Source organism: Petaurus breviceps, unplaced genomic scaffold (genome assembly GCF_028583685.1).
Source record: "Petaurus breviceps papuanus isolate PSGF00001 unplaced genomic scaffold, PetGlider_PUasm1.0 187, whole genome shotgun sequence".
Taxonomy (NCBI): Eukaryota; Metazoa; Chordata; class Mammalia; order Diprotodontia; family Petauridae; genus Petaurus; species Petaurus breviceps.
In genome coordinates, this window is record NW_027185799.1 from 10,296,922 (window position 1) to 10,320,224 (window position 23,303).

Consider the following 23,303-nt stretch of genomic DNA (forward strand, 5'->3'; position numbering starts at 1 on the left):
CTGTTTTAAAATTAAATTCATTCTTTACTTCATTGTATTTTTCATGAAACCAGTTTCTAGTTTTATTTAATAGTTCAATGGTTTTCTTACTTTCAATTTTATTAATCTCTCCTTTGATTTCAGGTTTTCCAATTTGGAATTTAACTGGAGAGTTTAAATTTGTTCTTTTTTTAGTTCCATGTCCATTGATTGATCTATTCTTTCTCTATTTTATTGATGTAAGTGTTTAGAGACATAAATTTTCCCCTAAGTACTGCTTTGGCTTCATCCCATAAATTTTGGTATGTTGTGTCATTGTTGTCCTCATTAATGAAATCATTGACTGTTTCTTTGACTCATTCTTTAGGATTATTTAGTTTCTAATTAATTTTTAATTTATGTTTTCATAGCTCTTTATGGAATGTAATTTTGTGGCATTGTGATCTAAAAAGAATGCATTTAATATTTTTCCTCTTTTGCATTTGGTTGTGACATTTTATACCCTGAAACATGGCTAGTTTTTATTTAGGTGCCATGAAAAAGTTATATTCCTTTCTATTTACATTTGATTTTCTCCAGAGCTCTATCATATCTAAGTTTTCTACAATTCTGTTCACCTCCTTAAATTGTTTCTAGTTTTATTTTGGTTAGATTTGCCAAGTTCTGAGAGAGGAAAGTTGAGGTCCCCCATAACAAATTCTGCTCCTACCTTTTACCTTTACTCCATGTGCCTCTTAACTTCAAATGTGTTTCTTATAAATAGCATATTGCAGGATTATGGTTTTTAATCCATTCTGCTATCCCACTTCTATTTTATGGTTGAGTTCATCCCATTCACTTTCACAGTAATGTATTATTGTGCATTTCATCCTATTTTCCTCATTTATTCTTTTATCCCTCTCTTTCCTTTTACCCTGTCCCTCATCACAATTGTTTTGCTCCTAACTGCTTCCTCTTCCACTACATCCCTCTGTTCTATCAGTCCCTCGCCTTCAGTTATTCCCCCTCCCCTCCTAGTTTCCTGTAGGGTAAGATAGATATTTACACTCTATTGAGTATGTATTGACTCCTCTTTGAGTCAATTCCAATGAGGGTAAGGTTCAAGCATTGCCTGCTGCCGCCACCCCCCCGCCAACTTTTCCCCTCCACTGTAAAAGCTCTTTTACACCTCTTTTATGTGTGATAATTTACCCCATTCTACTTCTCCTTTCCTCTTTTTCCCAGTACATACCTCTTTCTCAATCCTTCAGTTTTTTTGGAGATCATCCCAACATAACAGACCCAATACCCATACCCTCTATGAACATTGTTTCTTATTGCCCTAATAATGATAAAGTTCTTAGAATTATTACATATTGCCTTCCCATACAGGAATTTATTGAATCCCTTATGATTTCTCTTTCACGCTTGCCTTTTTATGCTTCTCTCCAGTCTTATGTTTGAATGTCAATTTCTTTTTCAGCTCTTTTCTCATCAGGAATATCTGAAAGTCTTCTATTTCATTAAATATCCATTTCCCCCCTGATGGATTATACTCAGCTGGGTAGACCACTCTTGGTTGTAATCCTAACATCTCTGCTTTCTCAAATATCATGTTCCAAGCCTTCTGATTCTTTAATGTATAACCTGCTAAATCATGTGTTATATCTTGACTGTGGCTCCATGATATCTGAACTGTATCTTTCTGGCTGATAGGAATATTTTCTCCTTGACCTGGGAGCTCTGGAATTTGGCTATAATATTCCTGGAAGTTTTCATTTGGGCATCTCTTTCTGGAGGTGACCAATGGATTCCTTTGATTTCTATTTTCCCCTCTGTTTCTAGGTTATCAAAGTAGTTTTCCTTGATTATTTCTTGAAATATTATTCTAGGTTCCTTTTTTTTTATCATGGCTATGGGGTAGTCAAATTCTTTTTTTTTTTTTGAGGAAATTTGGATTAAGCAATTTACCCAGGGTCATACAGCTAGTGTCTGAGCCGAATTTGAACCTGGACTGTCCCTAGTCCAATAATTTTTAAATTATCTCTCCTCAGTCTATTTTCCAGGTCAATTCTTTTTTCCAATGAAATATTTCATATTTTCTGTTTTTTCATTCTTTGGACTTTGTCTTATTGTTTGTTAATGTCTCAGAGTCATTAGTTTCCACTTGCCCAATCCTAATTTTTAAGGAATCATTTTCTTCAGTGAGCTTATGGACCTCCTTTTTTGGGGGAGGGGAGGGAGAAAGGCAAGGCAATTGGGGTTAAGTAACTTGCCCAAGGTCACATGGCTAGTAAGTGTTAAGAGTCTGAGGCTGGATTTGAACTCAGGTCCTCCTGACTCCAGGGCCAGTGCTCTGTTCCCTGTGCCACCTAGCCACCCCTGTACCTCCTTTCTATTTGGCCAATTCAATACTACTTTTAAAGGACTTGTTTTCTTCAATGAATATTTTTTTCCATTTTTTTTTGGCTTCCTTTACCAAGCAAGCTATTGACTCTTTTTTCTTGATTCTTTTCCATCATTCTTATTTCTTTTCTGAATTTTTCCTCCACCTTTCTTATTTGATTTTTTAAAATCCTTTTTGAACTCTTCCCAGGAATTCTTTTTTGGGCAGCCTGTTATGTTTTTTTTTGAGGCTTTACCTGTAGCCATTTTGACATTGTCCTCTTCTGAGACTGTTCTTTGATCTTCCCTCTCCCCATAATAACTTTCTATGGTCAGTTTCTTCTTTTGTTTTTTGCTTATTTTTGAGCCTATTTCACAACTTTTAACTTTATGTTAAAGTGAACTCTGCTTCTGGGGTAGAGGATCAGTGTCCCAAGCTTCAGGTTTTTTGTGATGCTAATTCTGGGGACCTGTAAGTTCTCAATTCTTCCAAGGTGGAATGATCTAAGGAGAGGTATGGTCAGTGCTCTCCTAACCTGTGCTCTGGACTACAAGAAACCAAAATCACTCTCTTCCTCCCTGAAACTGTAACAGGATCCCTGCTCCCCTATAGTTTGTACACTCTAGTGGGTTAGTGGCTCTTCCCAGCCTAAGACTGTGACCCAAGCCTGTGACCTGAATCTTGTATGAGCTATGCAACAGAGTCCTGTGCCAGTATCAGCAAAATCCTCCCCCCTCCCCCAATAATCTCCTTCTGACCAGGTATTTAGTCACCTTACTGTCTATGGGCTGAAAGCTCCTGAAATCACTGCTGCTGATTCAGATGCCCCGAGGGCCTGAACTGGCTTCCTAGAGCAGTGTCTCACTGCTGGCTTCCAAATGCTACCTGTGCTAGATTGCATTCCACTTCTTTTCTGTTGACCTTCTCAGTTGCCTTAGTCTGGAAATTTGTTTCACCCCCTTTTTTTGGTTCTGCCACTCTAGAATTCGTTTTGAAGAGTTATTTTAAAATTGTCTGGAGGGGAATTTGGAAGAGCTCAAATAACTTCCTGCCTTTACTCCATCATCTTGACCCTGCCTCCTAAGAAACTTTCTAACACTCTTAAGTTGCAGAGAAGGTGCCGACCTTCATTAGTAGAGGAAACTTCCTCATCTGGGAATAACTTCAACCAATGAAATCACAAGTCCAGTCCCTTTATCTATTTATGTTCATTACCTATATATTCTGGTTTTTATTCTATTCTACCATGTTTCCCCGATAATAAGACACTGTCTTATTAAATTTTTTGGACAGAAAAACACCAGAGGGCTTATTTTTAGGGGAGGGCTTATTTTAATGAACATTGACAGCAACTTTAATAAACAGGTAAATGTGAACAAAAAAAATGTACCTTTATTCAATAAGCAAATCACTGGGAAAGAACAGGATGACGCGCTCACTGCTGCAGCTCTGATTGGATGCAGCTCGGAGCGTGGCGTGCGTTTCACGGGGGGGGGACGGTAATGTAGCGTGTAGCACAGGGGATCACCTTCATTACAGTAGCAATCTCAATAGGGCTTATTTTCGGGGGAGGGCTTATTTTAGAGGAATCTTACACAGTAAGGGGAGGGCTTATTTTCGGGATAGGTCTTATTATCAGGGAAACACGGTATTTCATTTATTCTAGCAAGAATGTGAACATGAGGTAATTGTTCCAAAAATGTTTAAACTCTGTTTTTGGCATAGAGCTATAATGCAGACTATCAACAGTTAAATTAATATTAGTAAAGTAAAAAATCTGAATTACTCTTAGTACTCTCCAATACCTTTCCACACTTTTTTTTTGTTTTTTTTGCTTTTTGGAGGGCAATTGGGGTTAAGTGACTTGCCCAAAGTCACACAGCTAGTAATTGTGTCAAGTGTTTGAGGCCGCATTTGAACTCAGGTCTTCCTGACTCCAGGGACAGTGCTCTATTCACTGTGCCTCCTAGCTGCCCCCTTTCCCCATTTTTTATAATAATCACTATATAAATAGTAAGGGGCTACAGTACAGAAATGAAAATTATTTTGCATTTTTATCCATTTCATTGGATATCATTCCTACCTACCACCAAAAAAACTTTTATCTGGTGACTAACCTTTTGATAATGATACTCTCTGCTCTTAGGTAGGCTGGTTCTTAGGCAGTTAACATTAGGCAAGTCTGTCATCACATTCATTCACAAAACCTTCTTGGCTCAGTAATTCATATCTGCAAGTTGCTGAGGTCAAAAAAATTCAGCACACTGTAACAAACCTGGTGATAAGCCTCTTCTTAAACATAGTCAGGCCAGTTCTTGAATAACATACATACAGTCCAACGCTGTGTTCATACTACAAGCCTTTCCAACTTGGTAGAATCTGCTAGCACTTGTACATGACAATACACTTCAAAAACCCAGGGTCTCTTCTGGTGATGAAGCATCAAAATAAGATTTTAGTGGAGGTCTGTGTATTTACAGAAAGTACTCAGTACTCAGAAGTTTACTGAAGAAATCTACTCATTTTAAATTGGAGATGTCATATGCAGTCTAGTCTCTCTTAGGTCACTGTTTTTTCAAATCCTGCCCTGAGCGACCTGAAGTTATATATTATATAAAACTTCACACAGATACAAACAAAAGAATAATTCAAGTGACAGCAGTTTTGAACCTTAAAGAGAGGACAATACTGTTCTTTTAAGAATGTTAGCAAGAAAAAGAAAATTCCAAGTATCTGCAATAATGCTTTTCCTTCAATACAAAAAACAGTCCTGTGAAAGATGGCAAGTAGAACAGATGCTGCATTTCAAACACCTAGCCCAATGCCATCATTTTACAGATGATGAGTCTTGGTACCAAATTTAAGTGGTTTATTTGCTCAATTTATACTTTTTGTTTGTGGATGAACTATAACTGGATTCCAGTTTCTGATTCCTAACTCATTATTCTTATTTTAAAACATTCTCCAGGATGAAAACTTGAAAGATCTAGCTTGTGTTTAAAAATCATATTTTAAGCAATTAAGAATTCTAATAAAACTGAATATAATTGATGCCATGTTACCAGCCTGACTAGAACATTATCATTAAGATACTGGTGAGCCTGGGAAAAGCTAATGAAAAATTTTGTTGCTTGATCCAAGTAAACTAGGTCCAACTCCTCTGTGTAACAGCTTATGATCCAAAGGACACCAGGAAAACTTCACTATATATCCCACTTCAACACAAAACGGAGATTTTTTCTACAAGAACAAAAAATCAAGAGACTAAATTTTTGTACTAGTCCATAAGGTTAAGTACAAATAAAATAAACTCATAATAAAATAATGATTAACAATCTATAATTCTTAACATTAAACTACCGTGTTTCCCCAATAATAAGACCTATCCCGAAAATAAGCCCTCCCCTTACTGTGTCAGATTCCTCTAAAATAAGTCCTCCCCCGAAAATAAGCCCTATTGAGATTGCTACTGTAATGAAGGTGATCCCCTGTGCTACACGCTACATTACCGTCCCCCCCCCGTGAAACGCACGCCACGCTCCGAGCTGCATCCAATCAGAGCTGCAGCAGTGAGCGCGTCATCCTGTTCTTCCCCAGTGATTTGCTTATTGAATAAAGGTACATTTTTTGTTCACATTTACCTGTTTATTAAAATTGCTGTCAATGTTCATTAAAATAAGCCCTCCCCTGAAAATAAGCCCTCTGGTGTTTTTTCTGTCCAAAAAAAAATAAGACAGTGTCTTATTATCGGGGAAACACGGTATATTAAAACCAGGTTAAAAACAACTTGGAGAAAAGGAAGGGAAGAAGCTTGTATGAATTACTCAAGTCCAAATTACAAAATGTATAAAAAGTTATTTTATTTTCAAATATTTCTATAAGTCCAATCTAGTTTAAATATGTACATATATGAAAATTATCTATAATTATTATATCAAAATACCAACCAAATGTCTGGTTATTCATATCTGATTCTGTTATTTGTCTATACTATAAAGATATGGTTTCATTTATCCTGAAATGCAGGGAAATAAACTTTTCTATGATTGAATTTTTCAGGTAACTGAAGCCTATCTACCTCTTTAAATGCTAGAACTTTTCTTATAGTTTTTAACTATTTGGACATGGGAGAGGATTTTTCTAAAATATGTTAAATATTTTTCTGTTTCTTTAAGTATAGAATATTAAACAATATTTACCTCCTTTTGGCTTGAACATTATTGCATTTTTAATACAACAGAATTATGACCCTCAGAAGCTACTGAGGCATAGAAGACAACCTGCCACTACACAAAAAGTCCCAGACACCTGTAGTTTTTTAAAGCTCTCTTCTCTGCTTTGTATATAATTTCCTGTGTTTCCTCCTTCCCTGTCAAGTTATCTGCTGTAAATTCTTACTAACGTAAGTGGATCCAGCTTTTTTCTCCCAGCCTCCCTTTGTTAATTTGTTGTTTCTAATCTGTTCAGGTCTAGGAAATCAGATAACCAAGATCACTAGCCTTATGTGTCAAAGAATAGTAAATAGGCTCTAAGAAGTTCTATTATAAGTAAAGTGTATAAGCTTTAGTTATTTTAGCTACTCTGGGACCTTTTCTCCTTCTTTCCTGACTCTTGGAAATAATTGATGTAGCCAGATAAGTGACCCCAAAACAATAGTTATTTTTACAAAAATGAGTGCTTAAAATGTTTTAAATCTCTTTTAATACCTTTATTTTAAAAGTTCTTTCTTTACAACAGTAAAAAGCTAAACTTCAGCCTAATTCCTCTCCTATTTAAGAAGTTAATGACATATCAATAAAAATAATTCTTGTAAATTAACAAAAAAATTAAATATGTTATTGCTTCTGCCTTGAAAAATATGATCTGCTTTTTATATCTTTATTTTAAAGAACAGCAAAAGGATGAAAAAGATGAATTAAAAACAGAGGTAAACAGTCATATAATTTTAAATGTAACAATTTACATCCCTCTCTACATGATGTTCATATCCCATAATTCTTTCCAGCATTGTAAAACCTATAAATGTTAGCACAGGCAATCATATCTCTCAAGTAGCTCTTGTCTTCTCCATGTGTTTTCCTTTCTTAGAGTGGCCACATCAATGTATTAATAAACAATGAATGTTTTAAATATTTCTCTTTCTCAGAAAGTTTTTTCAGCCCTAGAATTCATTAAAAATTGACTTTCAAAAATAAAGTCAAGTTGGACAGTGGAATTTCAAAAGTTATTTTTTCTTAATCTGATCTTGCTTACTACATGTTAGTAAACAAATAAAAATTACTGACCAAATAATCAAACTTGAATGTGGGAGTTCTTGATAAGAGAGAATAATATAATCATCAGATCTGGACTTTACTAATTGAGCAATTTAACAGACTGCCTATTCTTTTAACAATTCAATCTTGAATGTGATACAAAAAACTAACAGTGTTAAAACTATCCAAATTGGAATTCTGGAATTCACAACTTATAAATTAACTAAGCAACTAAAATAAACCTGAATGCTTACTTTTTGTATCTAAAAGACTGAATAAAACATGTACATTTTAAAGAGAGCCTACATTTTTTAACAAAACATATAAATTTAATCATATCACTATTGTTATTCTAATAGTGCATAGCGTTTAAAGCATTAACAAGTATCAAGTACAGTATAGCAAACATTCTCTTATCAACTTATGAAGAATTACAAACTAAATTTTAAAAGCTGTTAGTTAATAGTTGTTTTCTTTCATTCCTTTGCCATTTCCATTTTTTAAATATGCTATTTATATGACACAAAAATGTGCTGCTACCCTGACAGGTGCTCCTAAAATAAACCACCCACAGAGGCATTCATTAAAGAGTAATCTGACCACTTGACTAGTTATCTGAAATTTTAAGTAGTCAAAGTAAAATAAAACTTTATATTAATTTGTCCATGACTCCAAAGACTTATTCTGTTTTGGAAAAAGCACATAACATTATACTTATCAAGAAATCCCAAGTTTGGTAGTGGGTTTTATTTACTTTTAAGTGTTAGTGATAAAGGGCCCAGTCTAAAACTGGTAGTGAAAGAACCAAATTTCTACATTATTTTTCTATAACAGATTAAGTTTTTTGGTTTTGTTTTCTTTCTTACCTTTGAGAATTCTTCAGGTTCCTTTATATCTAGTGACCTTGACGCAAATTCTAGCAGCTCTTCAGAATTCTCCAGAGCATTATTACATTGGCTAAGCTGGCTCTGTATATAGAGTGGAAAAAGTTAAACTAGTAAGAGATTTTTCTACTCTCATATGGAGCTATAATTATTCATCATACTGCAATAAAATTCTAGGCAATTTTATCAGCACAGCTCATCTTCTGTCATCTTAGGGGTTCATTCAAGCAAAATTATCCAGGGACATCTTTAGCACTCTACAAATAATGATGGTTTTAATGAAATGATAATACTGTTTAGAATTAAACACTAAGATGTCTAACAACCTTGTTATAGTAATTTTTTATCTCCATATAAACAAATATAATTTTTTCATAATTTATTATGCTTATAAATAAAAATATACAGTTATTATTACACAGTTGATACTCAGTTACTTACTGAGGCAGCACAAAGTAGTAAAAAGAGCTCTGGACTTAGAAATCAAGCAGCCTGAGTTTGAGCAACAGTTTTGAAACTTGCTAGTTATGTAACCCTTAGGCTCAGAAATAGTTTGTCTATATTTTTTAAGCAATTGGGGTTAAGTAACTTGCTCAAGGTTACACGGCCAGTTATTTCTGGGTGTAGTGCTAAGTATCAGAGCCCGGATTCGATCCCAGGTCATCCCGACACTGGGGCCGATGCTTTTACTCACTGTGCTACCTGGCCGCCCCTAGTTTGTCTATTTTCATCTATAAAACCTGAGCAATAGTTGCCCTATCTGCCCCATAAATTTGCCATAACATACATAACATACACGAAAACAATTTAGGAACCATAAAGAATTATGCAAACTTTCAGATGTCTATAGAACAGCAGTCTATAAAAACCTCCAAATTTTCTCCAATCCAGACATTTTGTTTCAATTCCAATCACTCTGCTGAAACTGTTTTTCCAAGATCATCCACCAATGACCTACTAAATGACAAATTCAATGTCATTTTCAAAGTCTTTATCTTCTTTGACCCCTTTGCAATATCTGACATTGTTTACACAACACCCTTTCCTTCCTGACATTCTCTCCTTTCTTGGGTTCTACAGACCTGCTTTGTTTTGGTTATTCTTTTACCTCTTGCATGAGATTCTTTTTCAGTTCCTGTTGCTGAGTTTCTTTATCATCCCACCACCTTCTAATCTGGGCATCCCTTGAGGTTCTGTCCTTGAGCCTTTTCTTTCCTCTCTTTACAACATCTACCCCGGAAATCTCATTCATTCACAAGAATTCACTTGCTGTCTCTACATAAATGGCTCCCAGATCTTTATTTCCAGCTCCACCCTCCCCTGAGCCCAAATCCCATCTTTTCAACTTACTAGAGGGTCATTTCTATTTGGATGTCTCATGAAAAGTTAAAACTCAGCATGTTCAAATCTGAATTTATCAACTTTCACCCAAAACCTGCCCTTTTTCTCCTAAAATAATCTACCATCCTCCCAGTTAACCAGACTGAAACCCTAAGAATCATCTGACTCTTCTTCCTACTCCCCTAATATCCAATTAGTTGCCAAATCCTGCAAATTCTACCCCTATCAGATTTGTCATATCCATCTTCTCCTTTCCATCCTCACTATCAGCACCCCAGTTCAGACCCTGATTACATCTTTAGACTACTGTAATGGCCTAACTGATCACCCTATCTTCAGTTTTCCCCCTTCTCTAATTCAATATTCATACTGTTACTAAAGTAATCTACTTAATTACAGAGGAGGTTTTGATCAGGTTACACTCTGCAAAGAAATTGTAGTAGATTCCCCACTGCCTTGAGACTACTCATGTGATTCTTGGGTAAATCATTCTCTAGGTCTCAGTTTCCTCATCTACAAAATGAAGAGGGCAGCTAGGTGGTGTAGTGGATAGTGTTGGGCCTGGAGTCAGGAAGATTCATCTTCCTGAGCTCAAATCCAGTTTCAGACATTTACTAAATTGTATAACCTGGGAAAGTCACTTAATCCTATCTGTCTCGATTCTTCATCTATAAAATGAGCTGTAGCAAATCATTCCCGGTATCGTTGCTAAAAAACATCCCAAATGTGATCACAAAGAGTCAGGCACGACTGAAAAACTGAACAAATGAAATGAAAGGACTGAACTAGATCTCTTAAGATTCTTTCCAGATTTAAATCTATGACACCATGCTTAATTTAGATACAAAACTACTTACACCTTACTCAGAATCTAAAATCTGGCTACCAACTATTATATTAAGCAAGTCACTTCACTTCTTTGGGAAACAATATCCTCATTTGTAAAATGAAGGGGTTGCAAAAAGTCAGTTATGTACACCCTTTGGCCCACTGATACCACTACAAGGTTTATATCCCAGGAGAGATCAAATAAAACAGAAAAGACCCATATGTACAAAAATATTTATAGCAGCTCTTTTTATTAGTGAATACTAAGAGGATACCCATGAACTGGGGAATGGATAAACAGATTATACTATATAATTGCAGTGACCCTATTGTGCCATAAAAATGATGAAAGGGATAGTTTCAATAAAACCTAGTAAGGCTTATATGAAATGATTCAGGGAAGTGAACAGAACCAGAAGGACAATTAACACAATAACAGCACTACAAAACAACTCTGAAAGCCTTAAGAATTCTAAGCAATGCAATGGCCAACCATCATTCCAGAGGACCTATGATAAAGTATGCTACCCACTAGCTGACAGAGAAGTGATAGACTCAGAGTGTAGAACGAAGTAAATTTTTTGGACGTGGCCTTTTTTCACTAGGAAGTGACCAACATAAAGTACTACATATTTTCTAATTTCATCCTAATCTTTTCTACCCCTAAGTATATGCAAATATTATGCCCATATCTAGAAGTATCTTCCCCCACCCTTCTGACTGTTAAAATCTTTCCCTTCCTTTAAGGTTCAGATCATATGCTCCTTCTCTTATAAAGCTTTTCCTCATGACCCCTCTATTAGGAATGATTCCTTCCTTCCTGGCTCATTTCCTACTACCTACAAACATGCCCATATCTCCCCTTATCCTGAAAAAACCTTTGCTTAATACTTCCATCTTCACTAACTACTGTACTATATCTCTTCTGTCCTCTGCAGTTCAACTTGAAAAGGCTGACTGTAAATAGATGACTCCACTTTCTCTCCTTTCACTCTCTTATTTAACCCTTTTTACAATCTAGCTTCCAACCTCATCATTCCACCAAAACTGCTCTCCAAATTACTAATAATGATTTCTTAGTTGTCAAAGCCTTTGACACTGTTGATCACTGTCTTTTCCCTGATTCTCAGGATAATACCTCCTGGTTTTCCTCCTACCTATCTGACCATTTCTTCTCTGTTTTCTTTGCTGGATCCTTCTTCAGATCATACCCTCTAACCACAGATGTCCCCACAGAGTTCTGTCCTCTTCTTTTCTCTCTCTTTACTTAGTGAACTCATCAGCCCCCTTTTAATTTGATTAATTGATTTAATTACCATCTCTATGTTGCTGATTCTTAAATCTACCTTTCCTGCCCCAATCTCCCTTCTGACCTCCAATCTCACATCTTCAACTGCCTTTTTAGACATCTAGAACTGGATATCCAGTAGATACCTTAAACTCAGTATGTCCAAAACAGAACTTATTACCTTTCCCACTAAACTCTCCCCTACCTCCTACACTGCCTATTACTCTAGAGGGCAACACTATTTCCCAGTCTCTTAGGCTTGCAATGTAGGATTCCTCACTATCTCTTACCTTCCATATCCAATCTGTTGCCAACGCCTGTCAATTTCACCTTTGCAACATCTCTTGAATACACCTCCTTCTCACCTCTGACACTGCCACCACACTCTAGTGAAGGCCCTCATCACCTCACCCCTCAATTATTGAAACAGATGGTTGGTGGGTCTACCTGCCTCAAGTCTCACCCCATTCCAACACATCCTCCCATCCAGTCACTAAAATAATTTTCCTAAAGCACAGGTCCAATCATGCTACCCCCTACTCAATAAACTCCAGTGGCTTCCTCCAAGGTTAAATACAAAAAACATTCTATCAGATGTTCAAAGTTCTTCATAATCTAGTCCCTTCCTACCTTTCCAGTCTTCTCACATCTCCCCCTTCTCACAGTCCCCAACATGGAACTCTTAGATCCAGTGACACTGGCCTACAGGCTGTTCCACAACAGAACACTAATCTCTCAGCTCTGAGCATTTTCTCTGGTTGTCCTCCATGCCTGGAATGCTCTCCCTCCTCTATTGTGACTACTGACCTCCCTGGCTTCTTTTAAGTCCCTACTAGAGTCCAACTTCTACAGGGAGTCTCCTCTAGTCCCTCTTAATTTTAGTGCATACTTTCTGTACCATCTCTTATTTGTCCTGTATATAGTTTGCTTTGTATCTATTTTCACACTGTCTCCTCTATTAGATTATATGAGAGCAGGGACTATCTTTTGCCTCTTTTTGTATTCCATCATTTAGTAAAGTACCTGGTATACAGTAGATACTTAAGGTTTATTAATGGATATAAGCAGTAGTCACATTTCCTCCTCATTATAATCTACTCACAAAGAGCCAAGATTGATCTGGTCAAAATTCAACGGAAAATCTAGCCAACACACAAGACTTTAGATGATTTAATTATACATGATCGATGACGTATGTCTAACTCAATACATGAAGGAAGGGCTCAGGTTTCTATTTATGTAGGTTTCAGTATCTTAACATCCAATTACAAGAACAACTGTAGGAGCAGTTAAAATTCTAGAATTATCTATTCATATCTACTGTAACATACATAGGGACTAGGACTGGAACTGTGATTTCACTGGTATTGAAGAATAACACCCTCTACCAATGAAGGTTGGCACCTTCTCTACAAATCTTAGAGAACTTTCTAGAGCACTAAGAGGCCATGTATGGTGGCACAGAAGACAAGGTACTAGACTTTAGAGTCAGGTAGGCCTACCCCAGACACTTACTAGCTGTGTAATCCTGGACAAGTCACTTAATTTCAATTAGCCTCAGTTTCCTCATCTGCAAAATTGGTGCCTCAATGGTTATATTAAGATCCCTTCAAGCACTAAATCTATAACTTGCCCAGGGTCACATAGTTAGTATGTCAGAAGCAAAACTTGAACCCAGGACTTTCTGACTCCCTATCCATGCTACCTCTTATTCTAACACAAGTTAATATAATTTACTAACCCTCTATAAAAATAAATCTCTATTTTTAAGTTTTGTTTTATATTTATACTTTATTTATTTATATTTCTGATTCAACTATCTTCAGTACATGTCACAGAAGACAATGAGTAGGTAATTCTAAACAAACCCTAAACTCAGCTGATGACAATAAAAAACCAACATGTCTGAGAATTAAGGAATACTAGATGGTTAAATAAATATTTTATATTTATATTATTCTCAAAGGCCAGATCATATGATAGACTAAATTAGAGTTAGTCTGAGTTAACACTAATTTACTATTTTGCTTCAAGGAGAGTTCATAGAATTCTATTTTCTTTGGTTCCTGTTTATCTTCAATATTGGATTGCCTTTAACCTGGAATGTCCTTTCCCTTTGCTCTTTCAAACAATGTCCCTCCCTTTTTCAGGCCTTCTCAAAAATCACTTTCTCTTGGAAGCATTCTCTAAATAAACCTACCAACCCACAATCCCTTTTCATTATGCAGAATGACTATCTTAAGCTGCCCTTAGCTACAGATTTCTTTATATGCATTTTTTTGATGTCTAAATACAGTTGAATCTTCAAAATTTAGATTACAATCCTCTTTGATGGCAAAGATTGTGTTTTTTAGTTTATTTTCTAAACTCATTTAGAGCCTGCAACTGCTAACAACGGAATTAATCATTTTATTCTTTTTTCTTTTTAAACTCAACTTAAATCTTTATCATAGCTAAGATTCAATTCCACAACATATAACACCTTATGGATAACTGTCATTCAAAAGTCATTGTTGATATCTCAATGAACTGAATTAGCTAACAAGTAGAGATTTTCTAATTAATCATTGAGGTTGGGGAAGTCCAGACGCATGATTTCTTTGGTATAGTCAAGTCAAGAAGCACTGATTAAGTAAGTACCTGCACAAAGAAAGGCAAAAAAACGCTCTGTGCCCCCAAGGAGGTCACAATCTCAACAAGGGAGAAAACACGCAAACAACAACATATAAACAAGATAGGGGATAAATTGAAAATCTCAAAGCAAAGGCACTAGAATTAAAAGGAATCAAGGGGTTTTAGAGCTAAGACATGAAGGAAGCCAAGGAAGCCAGGAGGCACATATGAGGGAGAGGATTCTAAGCATGGGGAACAACCAGTAAAAATGCACAGAAGTAGATGGAATATCTTGTGTGAAGAACAGTAAGGAGATTAATGTCAGTGGAGAGCACAGTATGGATGGGAGAAGGGAAGACCAGAATAAGGTGTAAGAAGACTGGAAACATAGGAAAAGACTGATTATACAGGGATTGGTCAAATCTGCACTTTAGGAAGATTATTTTGATAATGATTTTCTGGATGGAGGGGGGAGAGACTTGAGGCAGGAAGACCAGCTAACCAGCAAGCTACTATAATATTCTAGGTATAAGATAATGGGATGGTTTCATGGCAGTGGCAGTCAGTAGAGAAGGGAGCACATACAAGAGATGGTGTGAAGGTAGAAGCAACTTGACTGCATACTGGATGTGGAGAGAGAGTTCAATTTTAGATATGCTGAGTTTAAGGTATCTGTGAGACATCTAGTTAAAGATATTTAGTAGGCCACTGGAGATTAGAGGGGAGGTCAGAAGACATGAAAGCAGAAAAAACAGATCTGAGAAACATTTGAATAAAGATGATAATTTAATATTCCCCTTATCAATCCAGACTGATACAATCTTGGAACTTGAGAGTCTTAAAAGAGGTCTTAGGGTCTTTTCATTGCAATGAGAAGTTAAGTGACTTGCCCAGAGTTTCATGGTCAATATCAAAGGCAGAACCTGAAACCTGGTCCTTTCCTGACTCTATGGCCACCATGACATGCTGAATTTGAAGCAAATTTCTTCCACTTTCTGATTCAACTATCTTCAGTACATATTACAGAAGACAATAAGCAAGTCATTCTAAAGAAACCCTAAACTTAGCTGATGAAAATAAAAAACCAACATGTCAGAAATTAAGGAGTACTAGATGGTTAAAAATTAATCAACTAAAAGTCACCCATCACAATGTCATATAATAGTGTACATAATTTACCCCCAGAAAGCTGGAAAATATTTTTCTAAACAGAGTATACCCTCAGGCTCAAGGCCAGTAAATTTATTTTATCTGGCCTATGACAAGTTTCCTAAAATTAAGTGCCTTCTGGAGGACCCTAGTCACCACTGCAAATTTAATTTCCTGCCTAATTGTTCCAGCAGCTTGCACCCTCTTCCAAAGGTGACTTCACCTCAGCAGCTCACTTTCTCATACAAAGGAGCAAATAACAGGTAATTTAGATTAAAGGTGGAAAGGAGAAGCAACTGGTAATAGTGGGGGCCAGACTACTTAGTAGGTGAGGTAAAGCCAGTGGGGGTTGGCAGGGAGGCTAGGCCCAATGGCTATTGAAAGCCCAATTAGGCAGGATTTTTTGTCAACTGGGGGTATGGGGAAAAGAGTATATATCTTGGCAATAGGCCAGACATGGGAATTGGGGGGACCAAAGAGGACATGCAGATCAACATATAAATCTGTTTGGGCAGGGCAAAAACTGAAGTGGTGAGTGTGTTTAAGCAGGTAAGGGCCTTAAGGAGTAATAATTTTAGCAGGTCTCAAAATATTTGAGCTGAAAGGGATGTCAGAGATTATCTCATCTAATACCCTTACCCTACCAGGGGACAAGACAGAGGAACAGGATGGATATGTAGGCAGGCAATGTTGCCTTTTTTCTGTTATCTCTCCTTTCTCTTGTCCTTGGACTTCTCTTTCATTTAAATGGCCTTAAAAAGGAACTGAAGTAAATGTCTTGTTTTATTTAATGAATAAAATGTTATGTTCTCTGTTCTTAAAAAATTAATAGGCTGAACTTTTTACATTTCACTCTCTGGAGGAAAAAAAAGCTAAATTCCTTTGTTTTTTATTTTGCTATAGCCAACTGATTCTCTCCCAACTCCCCACCCCCATTCTCCAAATGCTTTATACTCTGTACAGCTAAAACGTCTCTCCTTAAGAAATCTGTATCTAAAGAAAATACAGAGTACTCTTTCCACAGTACAAGCTCAATAAAAGGTTGATGGCTCTCATTTCTAATCAACCATTACTGCATTTCTCAAGTAATTATTTCTCCTTTCTAGCTATATCTTTAAGTATTTTATTTTCCCCTCTATATTCTGTTTGACTAAACACTGAGATGATCTAAACATCCCATTTTCATTAAAACTCTTACAAAGCACAAGAACATAGCTTTTTGCTCTGGTTTCTAAAATGAAGGATATCAAAATCCTGACTGATAAAAATTTCTAGTTGACAGATTAAGGGGTATGCAGGTTTTGTATATTTTTATAAATGAACCAAATTTTATAATTATTCACACACATCATGATAGAAGCATTTATACTTTATACCAAGCAATTTGAAACTTTTTAAAGCTCACATATAATTTTATCTATTTATATCTGCTTTCAAAGTATTTAATAGATTATAAAGTTATCTGAATGAAATGTTCTTATAATTTTGAAATATTATATGAACTTACCTGTAGTTCTTGTGATTTACGAGCTTGTTCTTGTTTGATAGAATTAGTCATACTTTCTTTCATCTCATCCAATATAGAATAAAGACCATCAAATTCCTCATCTAATTCTAGAAGTATGCTAGAAGAGTTGGCCTGTTTAAAAGTAATAAACTTTACTGAATGGAAAGAAGCAGGTAAAAAGAATGATACTGTCAAAATATAGTCATCAAAAAATAAAGGGATTACACAAATAAAATACATATGCCATAACTATGCATATTATATACCATGAAAATAAAGAAGATTCTTGATATACCCGAATAGTTCCAAATGTACACATACAGGAAGCAGAACTGTAGTCTTAATAATAAAATCCAGAGTTGACTGTATGTTTACAGTATTTTGATCTGATCTGATCTGAATGTAATTTATTCTGTGTCATATTTATAGTTTTTAAATGCCTCATACCTGAACTCCTTTTAGTGTATGATTTAGAGTATCTATAAAATTCTGAATTTCATCATTTTTGCTTGCCAGAGTCGTGATAATCCTCTGCAGAGCTTCCTGGAATAAAACCAAAATTATACCCCACATAAAAATGACAGTTACCAAAACACTTATAATATAAAGAAGTCATCAAGCTCCCAAAAATCATCTTCTAAAGACAAATCCTCCATGTGAACTATATGACTAACAAATATAACCAGCATTCAGTTTCTATGGAAATATTATTTGAGATATCTGCTCAAAATCTACTCAGACCTTCAAATTCCTTTTTTTTTTTTTTGGCTTTTCATAGGGTCAATTGGGAGTAAGTGACTTTCCCAAGGCCACAGGGCTAATAAGTGTTAAATGTCTGAGGCCTCATTTGAACTCAGGTCTTCCTGACTCCAGGGCTGGTGCTCTATTCACTGTACCACCTAGCCACCCCTAGACCTTCAACTTCTAAAGAAGGGATTAACAATTTTATTCTCTTTTTATTTTTTTAAATCAAATTTATGTCTTATAGTTATAGCAAATAGTCAACTAAATAATAAATCAAAATGTCATAGATTTAGCTACTAGAAGTTAACTATATGCTATATAAGATCAGACATGCCCAATTAACCCAACTGGGAACCCAGGACAAATCTGACTATTAATTAACAAAGGGGAGATGAAAAAGGAAGGTGATAGGATCCTGAAAATTATCACATTTTTTAAAATATCTATTACCTTTTATTTTTTTAAAAGACAAAATTAAGGATAAGATTACAGCTTTCTTTTCCAAGGTAAAAAAAAAAAAAGAACAAGCATTTGCAAATGCCAAGACAACCAAGATGAAAGCAAAGCCCAGGAAAATATTTTTCTTTTTTTTTTTTTAAGTTTCCTAGCCTTCAGAATAACCAGCAAATGTATGCCTCCTTCCAGTTCTAAAACTATGATCCAATGAAAATTATAGCACCAAAGGGTAAACATTTAATAAATGGATAACAATACCAAAACCTAAAATGAAATGAAAACAACTGCTTGGGAGCACTGTGTAACATTCATTGTGGAAGGTCAAACCCATGCAACTTTGCTTTCTGGTTCTCATTTTACCATAATTCTTGCTGTATTTTCTCATTCAACACAGAATTTCCCGGGACCTTTAGCAAGACTAAAATGCTTAAAATTCCAACTTGTCTCACATAATGGGGTGGGGGAGAGTGCAGTGAGATGTGTTTGTTCCAACTGCTCTTACTTTATCACCTTAACAAATGCGTCCTTTTGAAACTTTATAAAGTCTGATTAATTGGTACCAAAAAGGGGGAAGCATAACAGTGATGATTAGTGAGCAATAACAGTTTAAAAAAAACAACTCTTCAGTCCGCCTAGAACTCTCAGGGGACAAGGAGCAGAATCAGCTGCTCACTGGGGACCAGACTTGCCAGTGTGAGTGGGGGTTGGGAGAAGAGTCCAGCACATGTGCTATAACAATATCTTTCCTACATGCCTCACAGTGTTGCTGATTATCAACTGGAACAATAAGCATATGTGGAGGTATTTTGAAAAGTGCAAAATAATTTTTTCCTCCCTGGTATAGAACTATGATTTCACAGGTATAGGGAACTCCTGGTAAGAAAATTTCCTCTATTCAATGCAGATTTGCACATGTTCTGCAACTTAAACATTTAAAATATTAACAGGTACCAGGAAAAACTACATAAATATTTTAGGTGGCACAGTGGATAGAACACTGGGCCTGGAGCCAAGAAGACTTGAGTTCAAATGTGGCCTCAGACACTTAATTGCTGTGTGACCCTGAGCACTTAACCCTGTTTGCCTCTGTTCCTCATCTTCGAGATGAGCTGGAAAAAGAAATGTCAAACCACTCTAGTATCTTTGCCAAGAAAACCCCAAATTGGTGTCACAGAGAGTAGGACACAACTGAAAAAAAAAATTAACTAGTTTTAAAACTACAAAATCTAATGGAAATTACTCAGCTTAATTCTACCCCATTAATTAGATTCAAATGCTCAGGGAGTAGCTCTATGAAGATTTAAACCAGCACAGGTGATTTTGTCTCCGTCTTGCCAAAGAGAGCTTTCCTACTTACAGGATGGTCTTGCCAAACTGGAAGAGAAAGCAGGCTGGATAGCTTGTTAAATGAATTTTATTACAACTAATACTAATATGAGAACCAGCAAATTTAAGGACTTACTATTACTTTTTTAGTATGAATATCTCCCAAAAAGCATATAGGTAACAACATCTAGATAATGTCTGTAACTAGCTAGTAAATCATACATTCTTCCCTATCCTATCTTATAAACTTCTGCTTTGAGCTTTACTTCTCCCTTTTACTACACTAGGTTACCTTAAGCTTCTGAAACAATTACCAAATTGTTTTAGCTTTAGGGCAATACAGAAGAGTTATAGATGAATGGAAGTGAATACAATGTCCATTTCAATTATGAGAATTTTTTTTTTACTTTGGGAAGAAGCTTAAAAAGTTGGAGAGTTTATTGCCAGAGTAACTATACAAACAGAACTTTACATACTATGCACTGCAAAATTAGGAAAAGCAATATAAAGCAAAGTAAAGCATACAGAATTTGCTACTGTGAGAATTCAAGCTCTTACTAGTTTTGTTTTTGTTTTTAAAGGATAAGGAGAGGGCTTAGACCTTTGATTTCACTGGAATATTTACAGGGACTTCCACTACCAAAGCAGGCTGGCACCTCCAGTGCAACTTAGAGACTAAGAGAACTGGCTTGAGCACTGCTAGTGTGAGTCATGTGTCAGAACACACAGATGTTCCTGGAACCCAGGTCTTCCTGGTTTCAAGGCTAGTTCTCTATCTACTACATCAGAGGTCAAGCATACAAGTCCAGAAAACTCCTAAGTACAGCCTGAACCAGATTAAAATGTAGTTCCTATTTGATTAGTGTGCTGATGTATTATATAAAAAAAGAAATATATAAATGTGTGCATTTTCTAAGTCATATATGACCCAAAGAGAATCTTTTGGACATTTAGTGGCCCACTTTTTCTAATTGGATTTGACATCAATGTACTACACATATCACTCTCTCTCCACTTCTTTCAGATATTCCAAATTGAACACTGGTTCAGATCATTTAAAAAATATTTAAATATTAAATCTAATCATCAATGAAATGTTTATTTTGCTCCAAAACATATGTGAACCAATCATTTTTATGCTAATTACTGCATTTAGATTCTCTATTTTCCCCTCAACTTTTTTGAACAATGAAAAATGAAATATGGCAGATATTTCTTATTCACTGATTTAATTTAGTGGGGAGAAAAATGAATAAGGGGGAAAGTTTAGTCACATATATCAAACCATCTCTCTTAAACAGTTTCCCCAGCTCCTTCCAAAAGGAATAAATAATACTATCACTTAGAATGGGATTTCAAATTATTGGATCTTGTTGGTACCAGACCTTTGAGAACCAATTCAATCAATATTTATTTACCGAGTTCCTATATTAAGATACAAGGCAGAAAGAGATGAGGGAGCTAAAAAAGTAAAAACTATCATTTACCCCGAAGAAATTTAAAATATAGCAGCAAAAATAAGACAAATTCAGTGAGTTTACAATATAGTATCAGTGAAAAAAATAAGTACTACAAATAATCCCAATAGGCACAACTATGTTCATACAAAATAGCCTCCCTTCAGCTAATATTTGAATGACTGACTATAGAAAGAACAGATATTAAAAACAGGAATCACTCTATTGGCTGTTCAGAAAAACTGTTAACATTCGATTTAATTTCTTCATATTCCACAGCAGAAAAAATATTGTATGCATTTAAGGTCAAGTCTTAAAATTAGACATTTATAGGACTATTCAGGAGACCTATCTCATCCATACATTTTCCATTTCAAAGAAATATAGAGGGGTGGCTAGGTGGCCCATGAATGGAGCACTGGCCCTAGAGTCAGGAGGACCTGAGTTCAAATCCAGCCTCAGACACTTAACGAAAAAAAACTAGCCGTGTGACCTTGGGCAAATCACAACCCCAATTGCCCTCCAGAAAGCAAAAAAAAAAAAAAAAGAAATATAGAAATAGCTCTATCAGCAAAGGAGATTCTAAGGGAAAATGCACAAAAAACTTCATTATCACAGGAAGAAATAGCATCAGAGGCAAAGAGAGTGACTACTTCTAAGACACCAGATAAGAAGGGCACAATACAAAAAAAAAATCATGAATTCTACAATGTGACAAAAACAAAATATGTACTTGGAAGTATTAGTACAGAGGAAGTGTCACAGACCAGACTACAGTGAAGGAAAGATCCAGATTCAGACAGGAATGGGATGGAAGACTGGAAACTGTCAGAACTGTGACAGAGCAGAGCAGCATCCTATGAAAAGCAGGTAAAAATTATACACAATCTTCCTTTCCTACCATCCCAGGTCCTTAACCTAGGACTCCAACAGTTTCTGCTGGGCCATTCCCCAACTCTTCTCCAGGGAGGTGTAAGGATCAATGTCTCTAATGTAGCATAACAGGCAGAGCACTGAACTTGCAATGAAGAGACCTAGGTTGAAACCTTGGATCAAATTCTTACTGACTGGGTGACTAGGGGCAAGTCACTTCACCTTTCATAGATAAAAAAACAAGTAATTACATGAATTCACAATATTATGAGGAAAGTGTTTTATAAGCATTAAGGTAGTATATAAATTCAAATTATTATTCTGAAAAATCTACAAGTCACCCTGTTAATAGTCTTAACATAGTTTCAAGGACCTCTGCCCCACAAATATTAACATTTTTGGAACTGAATTCTGGTAATAATCTAGTGCTTTCCCCTTCACTTTATAAATTAGGAAAATGGAAAGTTAGGAAATAAAACAATTTAGAAGCATATAATCTTAAAGCCATACACATAGTCCTACTGTTGCCTCACTGTAGCATTGAGGTGATTCTGAGTACTTGAAGATTCTGCCAAGGAAGCTCAAGTTCTGGCAGATTGTATCATGCTGGAAAGTCTTCAAGTACAGTCTGAGCAACAGACTGTGCTTGTGCTTTCCAAAAAAGCAGCTGAGTTAAATAAGGAGAAGTTCATCATCAGAAATCTGGCCCCTTGTTCATGAATTCCTTGGCCATGGCAACCCATGAACAAAGAAAAATGTAAAATAGCCTTTTTTCTTGTGTATACCCCCTTCCCTTTCCACAGGGACAGTGGCAGAAAAGAAGAAAAGGGGGAAAAGGGTGCTAAGAATCAGGGTTTAGATCATTTATCAACTTTAACTTAGTTACTGGTACTCTAAATGTAAGATCTATGTCCAGTAGCCCAGTGGTTAAGAATGTGAATCCCTGGGGCGGCCAGGTAGCACAGTGAGTAAGAGCACCGGCTCCAGTGTTGAGAAGACCTGGAGATCGAATCCCAGGCTCAGACACTTAGCACCCACCCAGAAACACCTGTCTGTGTAACCTTGAGCAAGTTACTTAACCCCAATTGCTTAGGGGCGGCCAGGTGGCTCAGCGAGTAAGAGCACCAGCTCCAGTGTCGGGAGGACCTGGATCAAATCTGGGCTCAGATACTCAGCACCACACCCAGAAATAATAACTGGCCGTGTAACCTTGAGCAAGTTACTTAACCCCGATTGCT

The 23,303-nt window shown here is 36.1% G+C and overlaps 1 protein-coding gene across 6 annotated transcripts in view; it reads right to left on the minus strand.

Annotated features, from left to right (window-relative positions):
• FSD1L (fibronectin type III and SPRY domain containing 1 like) overlaps positions 1 to 23,303 on the minus strand; it is a 160,055-nt gene that overhangs the window by 58,112 nt on the left and 78,640 nt on the right. For all 6 annotated transcript variants that reach the window (XM_069090653.1, XM_069090650.1, XM_069090648.1 and 3 more), the window contains 3 exons: positions 17,657 to 17,752; positions 17,210 to 17,341; positions 8,466 to 8,567 (listed from right to left, as the gene is read on the minus strand). In XM_069090653.1, the coding sequence (XP_068946754.1) occupies positions 8,466 to 8,567; positions 17,210 to 17,272 (165 nt within the window). In that variant the 5' untranslated portion in view covers positions 17,273 to 17,341; positions 17,657 to 17,752. The remainder of the gene's footprint in view (positions 1 to 8,465; positions 8,568 to 17,209; positions 17,342 to 17,656; positions 17,753 to 23,303) is intronic.